General features: G+C 41.4%; 2 protein-coding genes across 2 annotated transcripts in view; one reads left to right on the top strand and one right to left on the bottom strand.

The window, feature by feature from the left end:
- The window catches only part of dipk1ab (divergent protein kinase domain 1Ab), a 17,397-nt gene extending 12,086 nt beyond the window's left edge, over nt 1-5,311 (bottom strand). Inside the window, exon 1 of the mRNA XM_083940503.1 lies at nt 5,203-5,311. Coding sequence (XP_083796629.1) covers nt 5,203-5,256 — 54 coding nt within the window. The 5' untranslated portion in view covers nt 5,257-5,311. The remainder of the gene's footprint in view (nt 1-5,202) is intronic.
- An 11,412-nt stretch (nt 5,312-16,723) lies between these two features.
- On the top strand, nt 16,724-19,575 carry LOC310966385 (uncharacterized protein). Its single transcript, XM_083940108.1, has 3 exons — nt 16,724-16,840; nt 18,168-18,364; nt 18,472-19,575. Exons 2-3 carry the CDS (start codon nt 18,184-18,186, stop codon nt 18,687-18,689), a joined length of 399 nt encoding a protein of 132 aa, XP_083796234.1. The 5' UTR covers nt 16,724-16,840; nt 18,168-18,183; the 3' UTR covers nt 18,690-19,575.
- The last annotated feature ends 518 nt before the right edge of the window (nt 19,576-20,093 follow it).

Genomic DNA, 20,093 nt, shown 5'->3' on the forward strand with positions numbered 1-20,093 from the left:
TTGCTACCAGAACTAATAGGTAAAAGTAGTTAGCTGGTCCTGCTTTATCTACATGTTGTTGTAATTGCTCACTGGCTCCGTGTGGACTTGACAAGATCATCTGCGCTGGAGTTAGAGTGTTGGCACCCTCCACAGTAAAGGAAGATAAATCATATCGTATCATCCTTATCCTGAGTAATCCTCCTTCCTGCACGTAAACATCCAAATATCTCCATTTACCATGCGGGACCATGCCTATGTTCCCACAGCCCTATGTTCCCACAGCCCTATGTTCCCACAGCCTTATGTTCCCAAAGCCCTATGTTCCCACAGCCTTATGTTCCCACTGCCCTGTGTTCCCACAGCCCTATGTTCCCACAGTCCTATGTTCCCACAGCCCTATGTTCCCACAGCCCTATGTTCCCACAGCCCTATGTTCCCACAGCCCTATGTTCCCACAGTCCTATGTTCCCACAGCCTTATGTTCCCACAGCCCTATGTTCCCACAGTCCCATGTTCCCACAGCCCTATGTTCCCACAGCCTTAAGTTCACACAGTCCTATGTTCCCACGGCCCTATGTTCCCACAGCCTTATGTTCCCACAGCCCTATGTTCCCACAGCCTTATGTTCCCACAGCCCTATGTTCCCACAGCCCTATGTTCCCACAGCCTTATGTTCCCACAGCCCTATGTTCCAACAGCCTTATGTTCCCACAGCCTTATGTCCCCACAGCCCTATGTTCCCACAGCCTTATGTTCCCACAGCCTTATGTTCCCACAGCCTTATGTTCCCACAGCCCTATGTTGCCACAGCCTTATGTTCCCACAGCCTTATGTTCCCACAGCCCTATGTTCCCACAGTCTTATGTTCCCACAGCCTTATGTTCCCACTGCCCTGTGTTCCCACAGCCCTATGTTCCCACAGCCTTATGTTCCCACAGCCCTATGTTCCCACAGTTCTATGTTCCTACAGCCCTATGTTCCCACAGCCTTATCTTCCAACAGTCCTATGTTGCCACAGCCTTATGTTCCCACAGCCTTATGTTCCCACAGTCCTATGTTCCCACAGCCCTATGTTCCCACAGTCCTATGTTCCAACAGCCTTATGTTCCCATAGCCGTATGTTCCCACAGTCCTATGTTCCCACAGCCTTATGTTCCCACAACCTTATGTTCCCACAGCCCTATGTTCCCACAGCCTTATGTTCCCATAGTCCTATGTTCCCACAGCCCTATGTTCCCACAGCCTTATGTTCCCACAGTCCTATGTTGCCACAGCCTTATGTTCCCACAGCTCTATGTTCCCACAGCCTTATGTTCCCACAGCTCTATTTTCCCACAGCCTTATGTTCCCATAGCCGTATGTTCCCACAGTCCTATGTTCCCACAGCCTTATGTTCCCACAACCTTATGTTCCCACAGCTCTATGTTCCCACAGCCTTATGTTCCCACAGTCCTATGTTGCCACAGCCTTATGTTCCCACAGCCTTATGTTCCCACAGCCCTATGTTCCCACAGTCCTATGTTCCCACAGCCCTATGTTCCCACAGCCTTATGTTCCCACAGGCCTATGTTGCCACAGCCTTATGTTCCCACAGCTCTATGTTCCCACAGCCTTATGTTCCCACAGCTCTATTTTCCCACAGCCCTATGTTCCCAGCGCCTTATGTTTTCACAGCCTTATGTTCCCACAGTCCTATGTTCCCAGCGCCTTATGTTCCCACAGCCTTATGTTCCCACAGCCCTGTGTTCCCAGCGCCGTATGTTCCCACAATCCTATGTTCCCACAGCCTTATGTTCCCACAACCTTATATTCCCACAGCCCTATGTTCCCACAGCCCTATGTTCCCACAGCCTTATGTTCCCACAGTACTATGTTGCCACAGCCTTATGTTCCCACAGCTCTATGTTCCCACAGCCTTATGTTCCCACAGCTCTATTTTCCCACAGCCCTATGTTTCCAGCGCCTTATGTTCCCACAGCCTTATGTTCCCACAGCCCTATGTTCCCAGCACCTTATGTTCCCACAGCCGTGTGTTCCTGCTGTCCTATGTTCCCAGCGCCTTATGTTCCCACAGCCCCACAATGTGGGAACATAGGTCTGTGGGATCACAGGAATGCCCTACAATGCTTTATATCTGTTCTTACATAACATATTATTTTTACTCTTGTCAGCATTTTTTGCTCATTACATTTTGAGCCCTGATGCGACATTATTTTCGTTCTGCTGCGCACTTACCCTGTGAACGGTATAAATGACAAATTTAGGCTGATTTCCAAGTCACATCAAGTTACATTTCCTTTTTACATTTAGTACTCTTATAACGTACTTACTGTTGCATGCATTATACATACACATACAATTGGGACTGGCCTAAATCTCAGATATGTTGTGCAAGGGATTGTGGGTCAGGATAGCCAGAAAAGCATGTTGGTTTGCATACTGAATAATCTGACTGGATGCAGTAGGAGTAAGGCATCCTGGTATTTTTGGCCTACTACTTTTGACATGCCATATATTGGGATGTATTAAACCTTCTATGGTCGTGTTGGTATGGGAGTATCTTGAATCTTAAGCTGTACTGCTCCTTCAAACTACTGTTTTTAGAGCAGCAAAAAAAAAAGAAGAAAGAATTGGATTTCCAGTAATGTATCACGTGATGGGCACTATTTAAAATGTTAAATGTTTTTCTTTTTTTTTTTAAGCTATGGCTCCAATTTGACAGTTTAGAAATAAGTAAAGAAATTGTAATTTTTTCTTAGATTTATTTATTCATATTCTTTTTCTGTCATGGCTGTCTGTCAAACTACATTCTCTCTATGTATTTGTTCATGTATCATAGAGAGTTTGACCTGAGCCAGGCCAACAATAATAGTGAGCGTATCACATCCATACAGGGTTACTAAATATTACGTTTTTTAACGCAAGTTCAGGTATCAGAATTGGTAGTCCAGGAAGGAAAAATGGTATGGGAACATCTCTAAACATGGCCTGGTAATTTGTTGGAGTATTTTCTTGCATTTGAAAAGGTTGTTTTAGACTAAACTAAAGCTCTTAATGTAATGAAAACCAGCCTCAGTAAATGTCAGCACCAGCTTGACTCAGGAACCCTAAGGTGTATAATTATTGGCACTACATGCTTTTACACACTGTGTTCTGCAGTGTGACAGGAGGACATAAGAAACAAAATGATCCCTTTATCTGCTGTGAAGGGAATTAAGCACGAGCAGGGACATCAAGCTCCATCAAACACATTTGTGTTTTTATAATATCTCTACTTGACTTTAAACGACTTTAAAAATAAACAAAGCAGATTCTGCACAGGACGCAGGACTTGTCAGTTTTTGTATTTCAGTGGAAATAGCTTCTCTCCGAGGATCACTGAGTGGCACTTCTTAAGTTGTCACTGGAAGGCTGAAGTGGCCTAGAAAAACTGAGTGATGCTGGTGGCTCTCCCCTGGGACGGGCTGTTTCTCCCTCTATTCACTGCACTTGACAGGTTTTGTCTCTAACATGCAGGGGCACAGGCAGGACGCACAGGGCAGCAGCTGAGATGAGACTATGTTCGACCTAAATGAGCGGAGCAAACGGCTGTGGCCCAACATCTCAAAGATAAGTACAATAAACAAAATACTCAGTCAGAATAGTGTGATGGTGCAGGGAGGCACTTCCATGTGTTCTAATTCACTCGGCGCCGGGCAATAAGTCAATGTGATGATTTATCGTCTTTCAATGGAATCAATATTGTGAATAAATCATATTGAGATTTGGTGATACACAGTTACAATTCAATTCAGTTTTTCAATTCAATTCAATTCAATTTTTCAATTCAACTCAATTCAATTCAATTCAATTCCATTTTTCACTTCAATTCAATTAAATTTTATTTACAGTGCCAAATCATAACAAAAGTGATCTCAGGACACTTTACAGAGTAGGTAAAGACCACACTCTATGACTTATTTATGATTTACATAGACCCGACAAGAACGTTACGTTGTTTAAATGAACAAAGACAAACCTAAACTCCTAAGAAAATGTCTTCTGAAATACCTGAGGGAAAATCGTATACTGAAACGTATTACCACAGTTCAATGTGGTTAACATCAACTGGATTACATAACCCATGATTTAGATATACTGACATAAAGTGGAAGAAGGTGATAGAAGACAGAAATCATAATGATATCAAAATGTCTATCTTACATATTTTTACATGTTCTTTCAATTGCAATGTCCAAAAACCAGCTGTCGAACTATGTTACAGCAATATTAACACCATTTGGACGACGCTTTATGCTCTTAAATTTGCATGTTACATCTCATTTTGCACTATAGTTGTAAATAAAATGAGAAAATACTCCAAACTTTTCATTCGTCACATATTTATTTTACACAGGAGTATACAAAAAAATAGGCTTTACCCTGTAGTTATTTTATATAGACTTTTTTATTTACTGAATCACCAGAAAACATGCATTTTGTCATCGAGATACAAAATGGCCTTCATCGGGGTAGAAGATTCTGCCCATATCGCCCAGCCCTATGTAGATGTTCTATTAATGACCTAACTCTGTCCTTGAGGGGCTTCCCTAGCAGAGTTTCATTTTGACTTATAGGGAATGCCGCTGTGGACTTCACTCACATCAAACTGTTACATAATGTAACTCAACATCTTCCAAGAGGAGGATAACCAGGGCAGCACCACGGCGAATAAACCTCTATGATTTATTCATATAGTTTCAAGAAATGGCTGACAAGCTTTAATCCCGATGCAAAGCATTTCTAGTTCTGTGGTGCAGAGAGAAAAAAGAGAGAAAAAAGTCCCAGAAGGAAACATCGAATGAGTCATGTAACGCCAGGTCATGATAAAGTTTTGCAGCCTGTTTTGAATGTATGACTGTACCAGCTGGATGCATCATGGAAGGGGTTGCTACGGCAACGGGGATCAGGAGGATGGTGGATTCGTGTCGAGCCGTCGAGCATCAAGTGACTTTAGGATTCGGTCTTTAAACACCTTCACAGTAATGCCTGCAAGTGACCACGAATCCGTGAGCGACGCGAAGGTCAAATGGTAAAGTAGAATAAGCGAGAACAACAGTTGCATCTCCCGGTTACATCTGAGTGTACAGTATACACAGAGCCCCCGCAGCCTGACACGGAGCCGGGCTGGAGTCCCATTGGACACAGTGAGGAGTGAAGAGGGATTTCCCAGAAGCTTACCTGGATGTACAGAGGCTTTCGGAAGAACCCCCATGGAAACAGACCTTTCGCCATCGCAAATGAAGAACATCTCACAACAGCTGCTGAAGGAAGAGATTCGGTGTACACTTCACACGGTATCAGGCGACGCCTATCAGCCGAACCCCGGACACGGTCCAGATGTCAGACATGACCGATTCTGTCGGCGGCGGCACCGGGGACGTGCGTTTGGATGAGGAGACGCGGCGGACTGAGCTGCGCCGTCAACCGCAGCCAAGTGAGGCTCATAGCGGATCACTTCTGGGGCGTTTCGACCAATTACAGGAGGAGGATGGGTAACCGTTTGTAACCTTGTGTGGTTCATGCAAAACAACACAAAAGAGATAGAACTTGACTACAATGTTAAACCTTTCAATATGTGACAGTTTGGTTTAGGATCAGTTACTTTCATTCTAAAAGTGTGAGAAAATGCTCATTTTATTATATGGCAGATTGTATCCGTTTCTTTTGTGTGATACAAACAAATCCCATAAACAATATTTACTATAATATTAAATATACAGTTAACAGTTAATCACAGTGGAAATGCCCCAAACTCACATTTGTATGTATTCCATGGGTGTAGATCTACACCCCACTCGTGTTTTTTTCTGAAAAACATGAATCCCCCCCCCCCCCACACACACACACACACATACTTAAAATACCCTAAATTATTCAAAACATCACATTCTTCATATTTTAGATTCACATCAAAGAAGTGATTGAAATGGTGGAACGAATAATGTTTGACAAACATTTTTTTTCATCCATATCAGTGAATCATGCATAAAGTAGTCCCATACACTGGGAGAAAGGGAAGATGGTGAGAACAACTGGGGGGGGAGTAGACATTACATGACCCTTAAATTATGATTTACTAACATAACAGTGAAGTAAGTGTGATACACGCTGTTACCAGGTTGTGATTTATGGTGGCATGGTATGAGTTCCATACATGTAAAAAAAAAAATCACCTTTGTGTTCCCCTCAATTCTGACACTGGATCTGAACCCCAGATGTATTCCATGTGAAATTATTGAATAAGAGATGGTGTTATTATTGTTTACTAGTTGGTGTTTGTGCTTTACAGTATTAAGAAGGTAAACTGGTTCAGCCATGGGCGTAAATATATCCAGTGCACCCACGGGCTGCGGGGGGCCCGTAGAGAGATCCGGTTTTATGAGGTAATGGCACCATAAAATACCTTTTTTCAAAGACACTGGTCATTTCAGCACCAGCGTGATATTGACAGCTCCTCTACTGCCAGACGCTGGTGCTTCATTTCTTTTTAGCACTTTGACCATCAGGTCAGCTGGGATCGGCTCCAGCCCCCCCTGACCCTGATAGGGACAAGCGGTTAAAGATGGATGGATGGATTGACTTTGGCCATCAGAGTGCTATCTGATAGCTTTCCCTTTGACCTCTCTATTTTCCTAATATAATAGCCCAATAGCTTATTTATGCCTCAGAGCTGGTGACAGCCGTAACCGGAGGCATTATGTTTTTGGGTTGTCCGTCTGTACGTGTACAGACGTCTGTCAATCTGTCCCATTCTTGTTGGATATCTCAGCAACCTCTGGAGGGACTTTCTTCAAATTTGCCACAAATGTCCACTTCTACTTGAACTTATGACCTCACAAAATGCAATTTTGCCCATAACTCGATAACTCCTTTGCTAATTATGACAACCTTTCACACAAATTTCTAATAGGATAAAATGATAAAGTGATGATATTTCATATCCAAAAGGTCAAAGGTCAACTTCACTCAACCCCATGTAAACCCCTTGTAAAGAGGCTGAAGATCCTCGAGGCAGCAGCCGTGGGTTCGACTCTGACCTTCGGCACTTTGCTGCATGTCTCCCCCTCCTCTCTCACTTCAGTTCCTTTCTGTCCTATATAATAAAAGGCTTGTAAAACTTTCCAAAAAATAATCTTAAAAGGATAAAGGTCAACTTCACTCTGACATCATAATGTTTTTGTTATTTTTCAAAGCCACAACTCAGGAACAGAAGGGGAGACATTTGGCCGGATACTGAATCAGTGACACTAATCTTGAAGCTGATTGTTTAGATCTTCTGTGCAGCTGGGTTGAAGATATGTGTGAAGCATCAGCGTTTTGCCAAAAAAACTACACTTAATACCTTTTATTAAATTCCTTCAAAGTCTTCACTGCATATAGGTCTGGACAGACATGGATGTTAACTGCAAGGCGGTAATTGTAGTTTGAACCAAAATGTGTATTTGCAGGTATTAAAACGTCGAAAAACACAAAAAACTAGGTCTCCTTTCCCTTTTTTAAACGCGCTGGGAAACCGGGTTAAACAGTAGAAAGCCAGTGAATATGTACTGTACTGTGGTTATTTCTTTTTTCTATTTGTTACATCACCCGTATCTCTTTTAAACTCGATGCAGACTAATTTGGAACAATGTTCGAGTGCTGCTCGGGTCACGACGGACGGAATTTGTGGCAGAGATGACAAAGAGTCACAGAAGTCACAGATGGTGGTGACAAGCATCATATCATCGCGCCGAAAAAGGGTGTAAAGTTAGAGTGTCCACCCGAGTGTCATGTTCCCATCACATGGGAGCTGGAGCCGATAAATCCCTGTTACTACTGCAGAGTCATTTGTTCTGGGAATGGATGCTGATTGTAACCTTTACTGCTAAAGACAAAAATATATAAATGCCTCATGGTGTGTGTGTGTGTGCGTGTGTGCGCGTGCGCATATAACTAACTGTTGTGCACTTGGGCCCGTTGTAATTACGTTACACTATTGGCTTCATTCCAGTCTTTACATTGAAACACCTCTCATTAAACACTTTATTAAAGTTGCACTAATTAACTAAATATTTTTGTGTCAACAATGGATCAAATGTGTAATATGAAAGGCCTTCCTGCTCATTGTTTTGGTTTTCATCTCATCTCATCGTCAGCCTCCGGGTTGGGTCGTGGGGGCAGCAGCTCCAGCAGGGGACCCCAAACTTCCCTTTCCTGTCATGACCCAGCTTTCATGACCATAGGTGAGGGTAGGAACCAAGATTGACCGGAAGATCGTCACAACGGTGCGGTAGAGCGACTGCAACACCGTCCCCGCTGCTTCAATTGTCCGGCCAAGCTCACGCTCCATCATCCCCTCACTCGTGTCACTTGTTTTGGTTTTATGGTCGGTACAAATACTATTTTGGTTCAGTCTCAAAGATCCTTTTAGCTTCTCTAGTTGAACTGGACACAACCTTTCCAGCGTCAATCGGCAGACTATGGCTACGTTCACACTGCAGTTACAAGTGACCTGAATCCAATTTTTTTGGCTCATATGTGATCCGTATCTGATTTGCTTTTGACAGTGTGAACAGCACAACTCCCATTGAATCTAACATTTTCGAATCAGAATTAGGCCACTTTTAAATATGGTACTGAATGTCCTACAATACCGGTTGCCGTTGACATGTTTGCTTCCGTAAACATCGTTGTGGCATGATGTCATCAATGATGAAGTGCACATGCGGGTTACTTCAGGAGCGTGGGCTGTTCACACAGCAATAGGTAGACAGGTCACATTTAATGACGTAATGTGAACAGCTAAACAATAAATCGGATTTGAGCAATAGATCGGAATCGATCATTAAGACCTGCAGTGTGAACGTAGCCTAAAGACGGAGAACGGAGACTAAAACAGAGCTGAAAGGAGAGTGAGTAATGGACCTACATTCAGAGGTGGTTCTAGAGTCTGTTCGGGCCCTAGGCAAAAATTCACAGGCGCTCATCACCATTATAGGTTTGTTTAAACTGAACCATAGACGTCACTTGCAACGGGAGTAAAAAAACACAAAAAACTTAGGTTAGGTCTTCAATTGTCATTGCAAATAGTTACTGACGTAGTTTAAAGTATGTCAGCTTTTTTCACTGTGAGTAGTTCAGTGACGAGTCTCACATCACAGAGGGGCGCTTGTGTCAGAAGGAGGAGGATGGAAGATAAGAAGCTGTCAGATTCAATACAGCAGTGGGATCATGAATCACGTCATCCTCGTTACCAGCCAACAACAACGCTGGTATTGTTTTTGTGTGTGTGTGCGTGTGTGTCATCATGGCAAAATATCGTCCCTGAGACACCTACTGTAGCAAGAACTACCACGACCGTGCAAGATACATTCACACAACTCTACAGGTGTGTAGTTGAGATCAAAAGTAAGGCTCAGTTTAAAGATAGGTGTGGTCCTAGCAAGGGTGTAGAACGTAAGGAAGGGGTCATTGCTTCACCACGGCCTGATTTGATTTGCATGTTGTGACTAGTGTGATCCCATTGCAAGATGGTCTCTAGTTTTGACTTATTTTGTTATTCATTATACAGTATTTTCTAGGGTTTAGCCCACATCCTTCTTTTTGTAATGGGATATATGAAAGTATAAATATGACATTATTATTCATCTATATCAATTTGGACTAAAGCAACAAGACATTCTTAAGATTTCTTACCCAATATATTTTTCAAATAATGTATATAGGATGAAAACGGCTTCTGTACTTGATTCTGCAGTAGGATGGGAAATGTCTTGCTGGTTTCTTATAAATGAAGAGATACAAGACTGTAAGACTGCGTCTTGAGGGAATGCACCAGCGAAAGGTAATGGGCACTCAGTTATACAAGACATGAGCATGTGCAGCGTGTGCATTATCATCCATCAAAACAGGGAGTCTAACTGGATTGTATTTCATGATAAAGCATTGTCAAGTGTGAAAACACCAATTCAATTGTTCTTGTGTCTCGTCTATGACAGATTTGACTGCACAAGACGAAAGGATGCATGCAGCACTACAGAGCTGGGATCGCTGCAGTGCTAAATTCTTTAAGGAGAGAAAAGCCTAAAACCAAGCTGGCATCAATGACTGGAGCTTAGAGTTCTGAGGAGAGTCACAGTATATGAGCCTAGAGGACAGAAACTGGATGCAGACATTATAAAGTATTTCCTGCGATTATGTAATGCTGTTTACCTTGAGGCACTTTGAGTGGGCGGATCAAAAATTCTAATTTCATATAAGAACAAACAAACAACAACCTTGCAGATGCAGAGACGAAGGCAATGGCAACACTAGGGAGACAGTTAGTTTAGTTTAGTTTAACTGGCAAAATTCAAATACAGCAGTAAAAAATTCAAGATTCAAGATTCAAGATTCAAGAAGCTTTATTTATCCCGAGGGAAATTATTGTGCAACAGTTTCAATACAAAGGTGGGAAAGGATCAGAATGTATAAGACATGTATATGTATATGTATATATTCCTAATGTATAAGACATTGTTAGGAATAACATGACAAAGTCCAGGACTTATTTCCATTGATGTCCCTGATCCTCCATCATCCCCGCCACAATGGAGAAAGACAATCAATGAGAACAAGTTATTTATACTTGATTTATTCTGAAATACTGTTATTTTTTGTAACCTTGATAGAATATCAGCTGTGGCTATACCACTGCTGTACTGGCATGTTTATTTAAGTAACCAAAATTAGAGAACAGTAACCATCGTGTCAGAAGAGAATATTTAACAGTGTTTTCTTCTGTAGGATTCAAAAATGAACAGGAAGTGTAGAGGCCACAGCTTTGAATGACTTCAGCACATCTGCGCCCACAGGACATCACTAGTTTCTCACACTGCTCTGTTTTGATCTGCGTCCATTCTGACTCAGTCTCTTCCACAGTTCACTAACTGTAGTGGGTTTCATAGACATTACTTTGTCACCGAGGATTTTCCAGAGATTCTCTATGGGGTTTAGATCTGGACTCTGGGCATTTCATTGTTTCAATATTCTTTGCTTCAAGGAAATGCTTCACCTGTTTTACAGTGAGACAGGGGACATTGTCTTACATGAAAGTTGCAGCTGATTGGGAGACAGTTGCAGTGAAGGTATTGCATGTTGCTGAAGGAGGTTCACATAAACATTTGCATTCACCTGCTATGTAGCTGCACAAGAGGCCCAACTCCTGCTGCAGAAAACATCCCCCAAACCATGACACTTCCTCCTCCAAATTAAACTGACTTCTTAAAGTCTTAAACGATGAGACACCGTGTGCCAAGACAGATCCATGCCCTGTTCAGCACTGATGTCACCAGGTGCCAGATTAACACCATTAACTGGGAGGGATCTGAAAGTGTTCTCTAATTTTGCTCACTGTTATTTTCACAAAATAAAGGTTTTTCTTGTGCCTCAGTTATTTATAAAAACATGTGAGTACAGCAGTGGTATAGTCACAGCTGATATTCTATTAAATAATGGACGATAAAAATAACGATATTTCAGAATAAATCAAGTATTTATTAGTTGTTATCTCATTTTGATCTCCAGTGTTTATATTAATATAACATTTTCAATCTATTATATTGATCATATGCTTATTTGGTCGATGTTGTCTATCAGTCCCTGTTCAACCCTTTTTTAAAAGGCTTCTTTCACCTCGAGGCAGTTTCTTCCACTTCTTAGCACCAGCAAATTCTCTTTGAATGCGTGATTAAGACTAGTATAGATCATTATGCACGTCTAATATAATGAAGACCTTCTCTACAAACATAACCCTTCAGAGGAATTAACAGTGGAAAACATCTGCAGAGATTTCCATACCTAAATTCAGTTTACCTTTCATTAACGGCAATAATCCTTGTTTAGTCTTGCAGCCCACACCTGCTCATTAGCTTGTGGTTTCATTAGCATCCATCACAACCCAATAAGTAGCCGAGGTAACAAACGACAGGACATATCTGCCACAAAGCCCAGCACATATTCCAACATTTCTGATCTGGAACAAGTCTTATCTGCACTGCACTGATCATTATGAGAGATTGTTAAGACAAGTGCTGAGGCAGGTGTTTGTGTAAGCTCATATGTAGGGCTGATTACTCATTTTAAAGTGGGCGTTAAACATTCACAAAAAAAAATATTGCTTTCATAAACCTGCTTTGCTGAGAGCAGACTGACTTGTGAAATAAGTGATGACAGCCTTCCCCCTCATGGTCACTCTCTTGTATTACAATTTTACAGCTGCATCCAGCTTCCTTAAGTCACTGTGGTACAAAAGACACAGATATTCAGAATGTGAGGGAGAGGGTTCATGCTCACAGAAATGTCAAGAGCTAGAAGGATGCAGAGACATCACACAAGCACAGACACACGCATACTGAACATACCCATGCATGTGCACATATGTCTAATGGCGGTATACGGTTTGTATACTTATTTTATCATTTTATTTGATTCATTGAATTGAATTGAATTGAACTGAATTGAACTGAACTGAATTGAACTGAACTGAACTGAATTGAACTGAACTGAACTGAATTGAACTGAACTGAATTGAACTGAGTTCAACAGAACTGAATTTAACTGAACTGAATTGAACTGAATTCAACTGAACTGAATTCAACTGAACTGAATTGAGATGGACTGAATTGAATCTAATTTAACTGAATTGAACTGAACTGAATTGAACTGAACTGAACTGAATTGAACTGAATTGAACTGAATTGAACTGAACTGAATTGAACTGAATTGAATTGAACTGAACTGAACTGAATTGAACTGAATTGAACTGAACTGAACTGAATTGAACTGAACTGAATTGAACTGAACTGAATTGAATTGAACTAAACTGAACTGAATTGAACTGAACTGAACCGAATTGAACTCAACTGAACTGAATTGATTTAATTGAATTTAAATTGTTAACAAATAATTCCTTCCCACTTGAAACACATGAACATACGATGGCATACTAGGGCCAAGTATGAAAAAAAAATGTAACGACCCAGGCTAGGGTGTTAATATTTCAAAAAACGTTGCAGATTTATGAGATTATAAGTAACAAATCTACAAGAAAAGTCGCAGATTTACGAGATTAAAAAGAAGCAAATCTACGAGAAAAAAAGACAGATTTACGAGATTAAAAAGTAACAAATCTACGAGAAAAAAGTCACAGATTTCATCTCATCTCATCTTCAGCCTCTTATCCGGGGTCGGGTCTCGGGGGTAGCAGCTCCAGCAGCGGACCCCAAACTTCCCTTTAAGTCACAGATTTATGAGATTTAAATGTAGCACATATTAAAAAAAAAAAAAAGGCAGATTTATGAGATTAAAAAGAAGCAAATCTATGAAAAAATAAAGTCTCAGATTTATGAGATTCACCAAATCTACGAGAAAAAAGTCACAAATGTATGAGATTCAAAGTCATAAAAATATTGTTTTGTTTTACACTCCCTGTTGAACTACATCGCCTCAGGATCAACACAGACGCTGCCTCTGTGTGAATGGGTGAATGTGATAAGTAGTGTGAAAGCGTCTTGAGTAGACAGAAGGCTAGAAAGTACAAGTCCATTTACCTTTTTACCTAAGCAAGTAGTTTTGTTTGAATTCATGGTAACCACGTGTTTAAGTTGGATTAGTTGGTAATAAGAACAGGTCGTTAAATGACACAGGAAATGTCCTTAAATGTGGCGTGCCATTTATACGCCTTCACATGAGATCACATTGGATTAGTAGGCCCTGGAAGAGTAAGTTTGGAGCCATTCTATATTCAGACAAGATATATCTTTCTGCTCTACGCTACAGAGCTCTATTGTTGTCTAAAAACACATGAATGAGCCACACTGTTGCACTGGCCGAGATGCTCCTTCATTACATTGTATTTCCATTTGAATGAATCCCACATAGTACGTCCTGCTGCAGTAAATACTCACTGGTGCACCAAATGAATCAACAGGTGAAAATAGCCCCCAACAAATATACAAGTTCCTTCTGTCTGAGTAATGTTTACAACAGCGCCCCAACGTTTTAGGAAATGATTCAGCCCCTTGTTAAAAATCAAAATGGATCGATTTTGAAGGATTTGCATCTTCTTCGAATGGCCTTTCGGCTGGATTGACAAGAAGGCTTGTTGATGATTATTTTAGCATAGTCTGCTTCTTGTGAACCACAATATCACTAGTTGCAACAAACCTGCTTTTTTCCAATTAAACAAGAACCCACTGCTCTCTGTCATGTCTCAGTCTAACATATACGTTTACTCAGCGCACAGGATATACTTCCTCAGCGACAGGCATCCAAAGCAAGGTGTGCGCTTTTACAATGTTTGACGTTTTGTCCTGACTTGAACTGTAATGCCCAGAGATCAAATTATTTTTTTCCCGGATCCTTTTGGTCCAGTCGAATGTATCCAAATCTGTTTTTTTCACTACTCCTCCTACAAATTTTGAGCAATAATAACCAAATTTGGTACAGATTTATTATAGGATATCATATATGACACATTTGATGACAAAATGACAAATTTGGTGCCATCTCAAGAAACATTCATCTGATCAACTTCACTCTCCTCCCTCCCAGGTATAATGCAGTTTTGAGTGCGAAATCAATTGGACGAGTGGTTTTGGAGAACGATGCAAGCAGCACTTTCGGGGGCCAAGCTATCGGTACGCCCCAAACAGGCACTGCACTAGTGTTTCTGAAACTAGTGTAATTTCTCAGAAATGGTTTGAGTCATTCAGTGATCTCCAGTCTGAGGTAGATTTGATGATTTCACAGCTGAGAGTCTCCAATATAAACATAAAAGAAGATTTATTTATGGAACTATGCTGTTCTCACTTAAATTTATGTCTCAGGCGTACAGAAGTGTCCTTTACTTTGAGTGTGTTTATGTAAATGTGATAATGTGATTGTATGAGCCCTTGGAAAGAGACAGTGAAATAGCATCTAAAGAGACCCACTCTTTCTTCTAATGCAGTGATAGAGAATCTACGGCCTGTGGGCCAAATGCGGCCACGTTGTGGTGCCAGGTGGCCCTCTGACCATTTGCTTATTCATAATAAAAATAAATTGATTCAATTTTTTTGTACTTTCAATGTAAATAAGTTGCCAGAGTGCATAAAAACCTCAAAATAGAGCTTGTTTATCAGAAAAGGTGCCAGGGGAGGATACCCTGGTCCCCTGACCGGGGTCACGGCTAAGCTAACTGGCCCCTGGCCAATTTGCAAAAGTGGCCCCAGGGAAAGCTCTGTGATGGAGACAACAACTTGTGACAAATTGATCTCTTAAGGACAGATCCAATGGTTAGGTAAACACTAATTATTAATACGGTCAACTACATCTGACCTACATTCTTCTTTTTGCAGTTGTATAAGCATTTATCATGACAACAAATTCTCTTCTATAAATCATTTGTGTGATGAGTGTGACGAACTGAGATTTTTCTAGTCTTCGCCTGCTGGTCAGATGGATGCACTGCAGGCGGAGGTAGATCAGCACCATACACAGACCTCAGCTACTGGATCAGGGTCAAATATGATCAGTAATGCTACATGTACATTTTGGTCATGTGCATGTTTCTGGAACACAACCACTTCATTGTAGAGAAGTGTATCAAATGTGTAACACAGAAGCCTTTTATGGGTCACTCCTCAAACTGGATCAGCCTGGAGGAAGGAAATACATCTCATATCATTTCATAAACCTATCTTCTTTTCTCTTGTCATGTGACATTGCTTGTCCAAATAGGGGAGAATGAGACTGTGGTTAACCAAAAATGTTGCTTAATTGTATTGATAATACAATGTTTGAACAACATAGTGGCAGAGGTTCACTTGTACATTGTGTCATCAACAGTTTTATAAGTTAAAAAAAAACATTTATATATATATAAATGATTTTGTTTTGTTTCTTTGTGTGGCCAGCCTGGAGGAAGGTGGAGACAGAGTTAGTCACAGAGCAGGGATAGCAAAAGATGCCACAGAAAGCCCAGGAGGTGAGTGACCTTCATTCAGGGACATGTGACAAAGTAATAATAGCACAGGAAGTTCAGAGGGTGGCCTCTAACATTATAATTTATCACATATTCAGCCTATGTGTATGTCTTAACACTGCAATCAGGAGACACTGATTGGCCCTACTTGACACCACAGAGATGTGTTTATGTGTGTATTCAACCGAGGGAGCTGAAGAAAGAGAAGAAAGTAGACGGGCATCAACGTGGTTTCCACAGGAGAGGTGTGATGGCTGTCTGTTGGTATTTGTGCAGTACATCTTAAGACCATAATTGTAGTATACAGGAATTGCCAGTGAAACTCCCCCTGCTGCTCCTCTCCTCCCACTGCAGCACACGGCCAGTCAACAAAACACCAAACAGGCCCAGGGCAGAAAAATACCCAGTGTGTCTCAAAAAAATGGGCCCTGATGAGAATTCAGCCTTTAGAAAAGAAAAGGGGAGATCATTTAAGGCACAATCTGTGATAGAACTGTGACTAAAAGGGCCCAGCTGCTGCCAAAATTCAAAACACATGACTCCTGCATGACTCCATCCACAGAAATGCTAGAAGTTTTTCTATTCGAATCAGAAAGTGTTGAGTTAAATAAAATAGCAATATTTCTGTCTGCTGGGGCCTCGTGTTCCTGGAGTAGGTTAATGTTTACGTTAAGGAAGGAAAGAGCACCACAGACACCAGCAGCCAGAATGAGACATTAGAACAGCGTTCAGCCTAATAAACAGCCACAAACTGACCCATAATCACTGCAGGTCTACTGAAACGCTGCAAACTCAAAGCCATCACTGCTCCGACGGACGATTTCTCCCCGACCGGTAAGTAAGTCTGCTTTTAGGTTTAAGTTATCGCTTGAATCACATGATGCACTATGCATAGAGAAGAAAGAATACTGATGTTGAATTTGCAACATTTTGCAACAGTCTCTCAGTCGAAGATTACAGTAAAATTGATCATCACACCGACTCTTTCTGTGGCACCTTTTATATGAACAAACAAACAGATTGGACACATTCTCGCATATATGACCGGCCAGCATGTCCGACACATAAAGGAATGTTGAGCTTCATTTTTGAGGATCAAGACGAGAGAGAGAGAGAGAGAGAGAGAGAGAGAGAGAGAGAGAGAGAGAGAGAGAGAGAGAGAGAGAGAGAGAGAGAGAGAGAGAGAGAGAGAGAGAGAGAGACATTGAGCGAGCAGGGTGGTACTAAACAAACCTTGGCTCAAATAAGGCACAGCAGAGTCTCCACTGATACCCTACATCGTACAACTCAAGACATGGCGTTGCATGATGTCTCCACATAATGGACTGGATTAGTTCTACATTTACGTTTGAAGTAGTTAACTGACCATACGCACTAAGTGACTACTTCAGCATTAAGTTGAAGATGCTGAACATATCAGTAATATAATGTGAACAGCCCACAGATGCAGTGTGGATTGTAAGTTACATTTACTCAAGTGTACGTACAAATCAGAGGGGCTTTACTTCTACTTTACTTTCCATTTTACATCCCCTTTCTGTCCATTGAAGTTGAGTGGTGTATGAAATAATCTGAAGGATGATTCCTTTATGTGTTGACAAAATTCTCCTCCGTCTTGAGCTAAATAAAGGTTTTGAAAAGCCTCTTGGATCAGCTGAAAAATGCATCGTCACAAAGGTAAAAACATGAAAACTCCATTGTTTTAGGAATGCGTGGCTCTCACTGGACAGCCATTTAGTGTTCAACTATACTGAAGTAAAGGATCACAATACTGATCAATGCTACCACTTCATACTGTTGCTAACTTCTGCTCTACTTTGAGGAAGTGTAAAATTGATCTGTTTTGCCTGGGGCCTTTGTGAAGCAGGTCTTATGACTAGCCAATTGTAATGCTGTGTACTGAGAATATGCTGTGTTCAGATGACTTACAAACATGTGCTGAGGTTACACAAGCTATAAAAAGACAAATATCACCAGCAGCACAGTTCTTTTGAAACAAACTAGCATTTGATGAGCAGCAGCAGCAGCGGGAATAGAAGTCTATGCTTCAGAGGGGAACATTATTGGATCATCCTTGTGTCTTATGCTCACTGAAGTTGTTGGCTGTCGTGTAGCAGGTCGCTCAGAGTTTTGGTGTTAAGTTGCAGGTTGTGCCGTTTAGGTTTTTAACACTCAACATGAGTAAGTTTGACGGTGAGCTGACTCCGAGGGAGCAGGAGTTGCTGAAAATCCGCCGTGACAGCGACACCAAGGCTGCCGAACTTGCCAAGATGGAGAAGATGCTGCAGCAAACCAAAAACCTGTTGGACAAGAAGACGGAGTCGGGTTCAGATAGCATGGGCTACCAGGAGAACATGGGTCTGTAAACAAACAAAACACTCTCATATTTGAACTGCTCCTGTATTGTAAAATCTCTTGCTGGTGGTTGTGATGGGGGTTGACTGTTTTCTGCCTGCTTGTTGCAGTGGAGGATCTGGAGGAGAAAGTGCGCTCCAGCAGACGATACAGGAGAAACTCCCTCCATCACACACAGATGCTGGAGAGCCAGATGAAAACAGTGAAAGGCGAGCTGGTGGGCACGCTGGACCACCTTCAGGAGCTGAGGAACGTCCTGCGCCGCTCACAGCAGAAAGCAGAAGAGCGCAAGGCTGCGATGGAGAAGCTTGCAGCGGGGCTTAGATGAAGCACGTATGCTGCGGCTGCTTTTTGATTCCAAACCAGGCTTTGACCTTTTTAATCTTCAACACAACAACTGAATGTCTGACCTGACGCCTTACATCCCACCGACAAAGCTGTTCACAGTTTACATCAAACAAGATGGTTAAATAGAAGGAAGAGACTTGACCTGCTGCGTTGGTCTCCACTCTGTTGGTCAGTGTTTGGCATCAAACGGACTAAACCCAACAGACTTTATTCGTGGTATTTCACAACCAGCCTCTAACAAGTGTTTAAAGCTGCTCCTTCCTTTTCCTTTTATTACCCATTTTCATCCCGCTCCTATATATATTGTAGGCTTTGTGTTGACTAAGGCTGCAACAGTATGAGACTTTCACAGTGTGATAAATGTCTGAGAAAATATCCTTTTATATGATATTACACAATTCATTTTTTTTGGTTGAACAAAGTCTTTTTTTATTATTATTGAAACTCTTTACGCAGATAAGCAAATGTATGTCAATGTTCATACCATGGTATACCTAGATGAATGCTTTGAATTTGCCCGTTTTTACCCAGAACCTGCTTCTCTGTGTCTTCTGGAATTAATCAGAACTATGTTTCTAAATCACTGCTGAAAATGTCCCCGCAGTGAGACTTATGAAAGATTATCTTATACCATCGGGGAAGCCAAAGAACAGTTTTAAAACTATATTGAATTATACATACAGTGCAACATTTCTGTGACGATCCTTTACTTTTCACTCATATGAGCAATAATGCGCGGTTTGTGGTTCATTCTCATGTGCAGTCCTGGAGATCACCTCCATGTTATTGCTTCATGAGCCCAGATTTAATGAATTCATCGCTGCCAATAATAACGTGTAATACGTGTCTTTTGTAATGTAAATCTGTAAGGTCATCAACTTTTGATGTTATTAAATTCCTAGACCCTGATTAGTCTCATGTATGAAATGTTTCTTGGACAATGATAGCTATATTTGTATGCACATATTACAGAATTTTAACAGGGGCGATAAACAGCATGGAGATCATTTTGCTTTAAAGGTCCCATCTTGTAAAAACTAAGATATCATGTCTTGTTGATTATAAAGCAGGTGGAGGTGCTATATAAATACTGTGAAAGTATCAAAATGCTCAGTCCACAGAGAAATGCACACAGTCTGTACTCAGAAACTGTGTCTTTAAACGAGCCGTCAAGACATGTATGGTTGTGAACTAAACTATATATAGGTAGAAAGTGCTGCTACAGTGACGTTACAGTCATTCACTGACTGCAATGGCGGTGCACAGGCGCAGAAAGTGCAGATGCAGGAGAAAACACTGACCAATCAGAGCAGACTGGGCTTTTTCAGGAGGGGGTCTTAAAGAGACAGGCGCTAAAACGGAGCGTTTCAGGCAGAGGGTGAAT

This window comes from Echiichthys vipera (assembly GCF_963691815.1).
Source record: "Echiichthys vipera genome assembly, chromosome: 3".
Lineage (NCBI taxonomy): Eukaryota > Metazoa > Chordata > Actinopteri > Perciformes > Trachinidae > Echiichthys > Echiichthys vipera.

Excerpts from the sequence above, each read along its gene's own strand:
- LOC310966385 (XM_083940108.1), top strand. The coding sequence starts at position 18,184 with ATGAGTAAGTTTGACGGTGAGCTGACTCCGAGGGAGCAGGAGTTGCTG. Across the intron at positions 18,365-18,471 it reads GGGCTACCAGGAGAACATGG|TGGAGGATCTGGAGGAGAAA; the intron begins GTCTGTAAACAA and ends TGCTTGTTGCAG.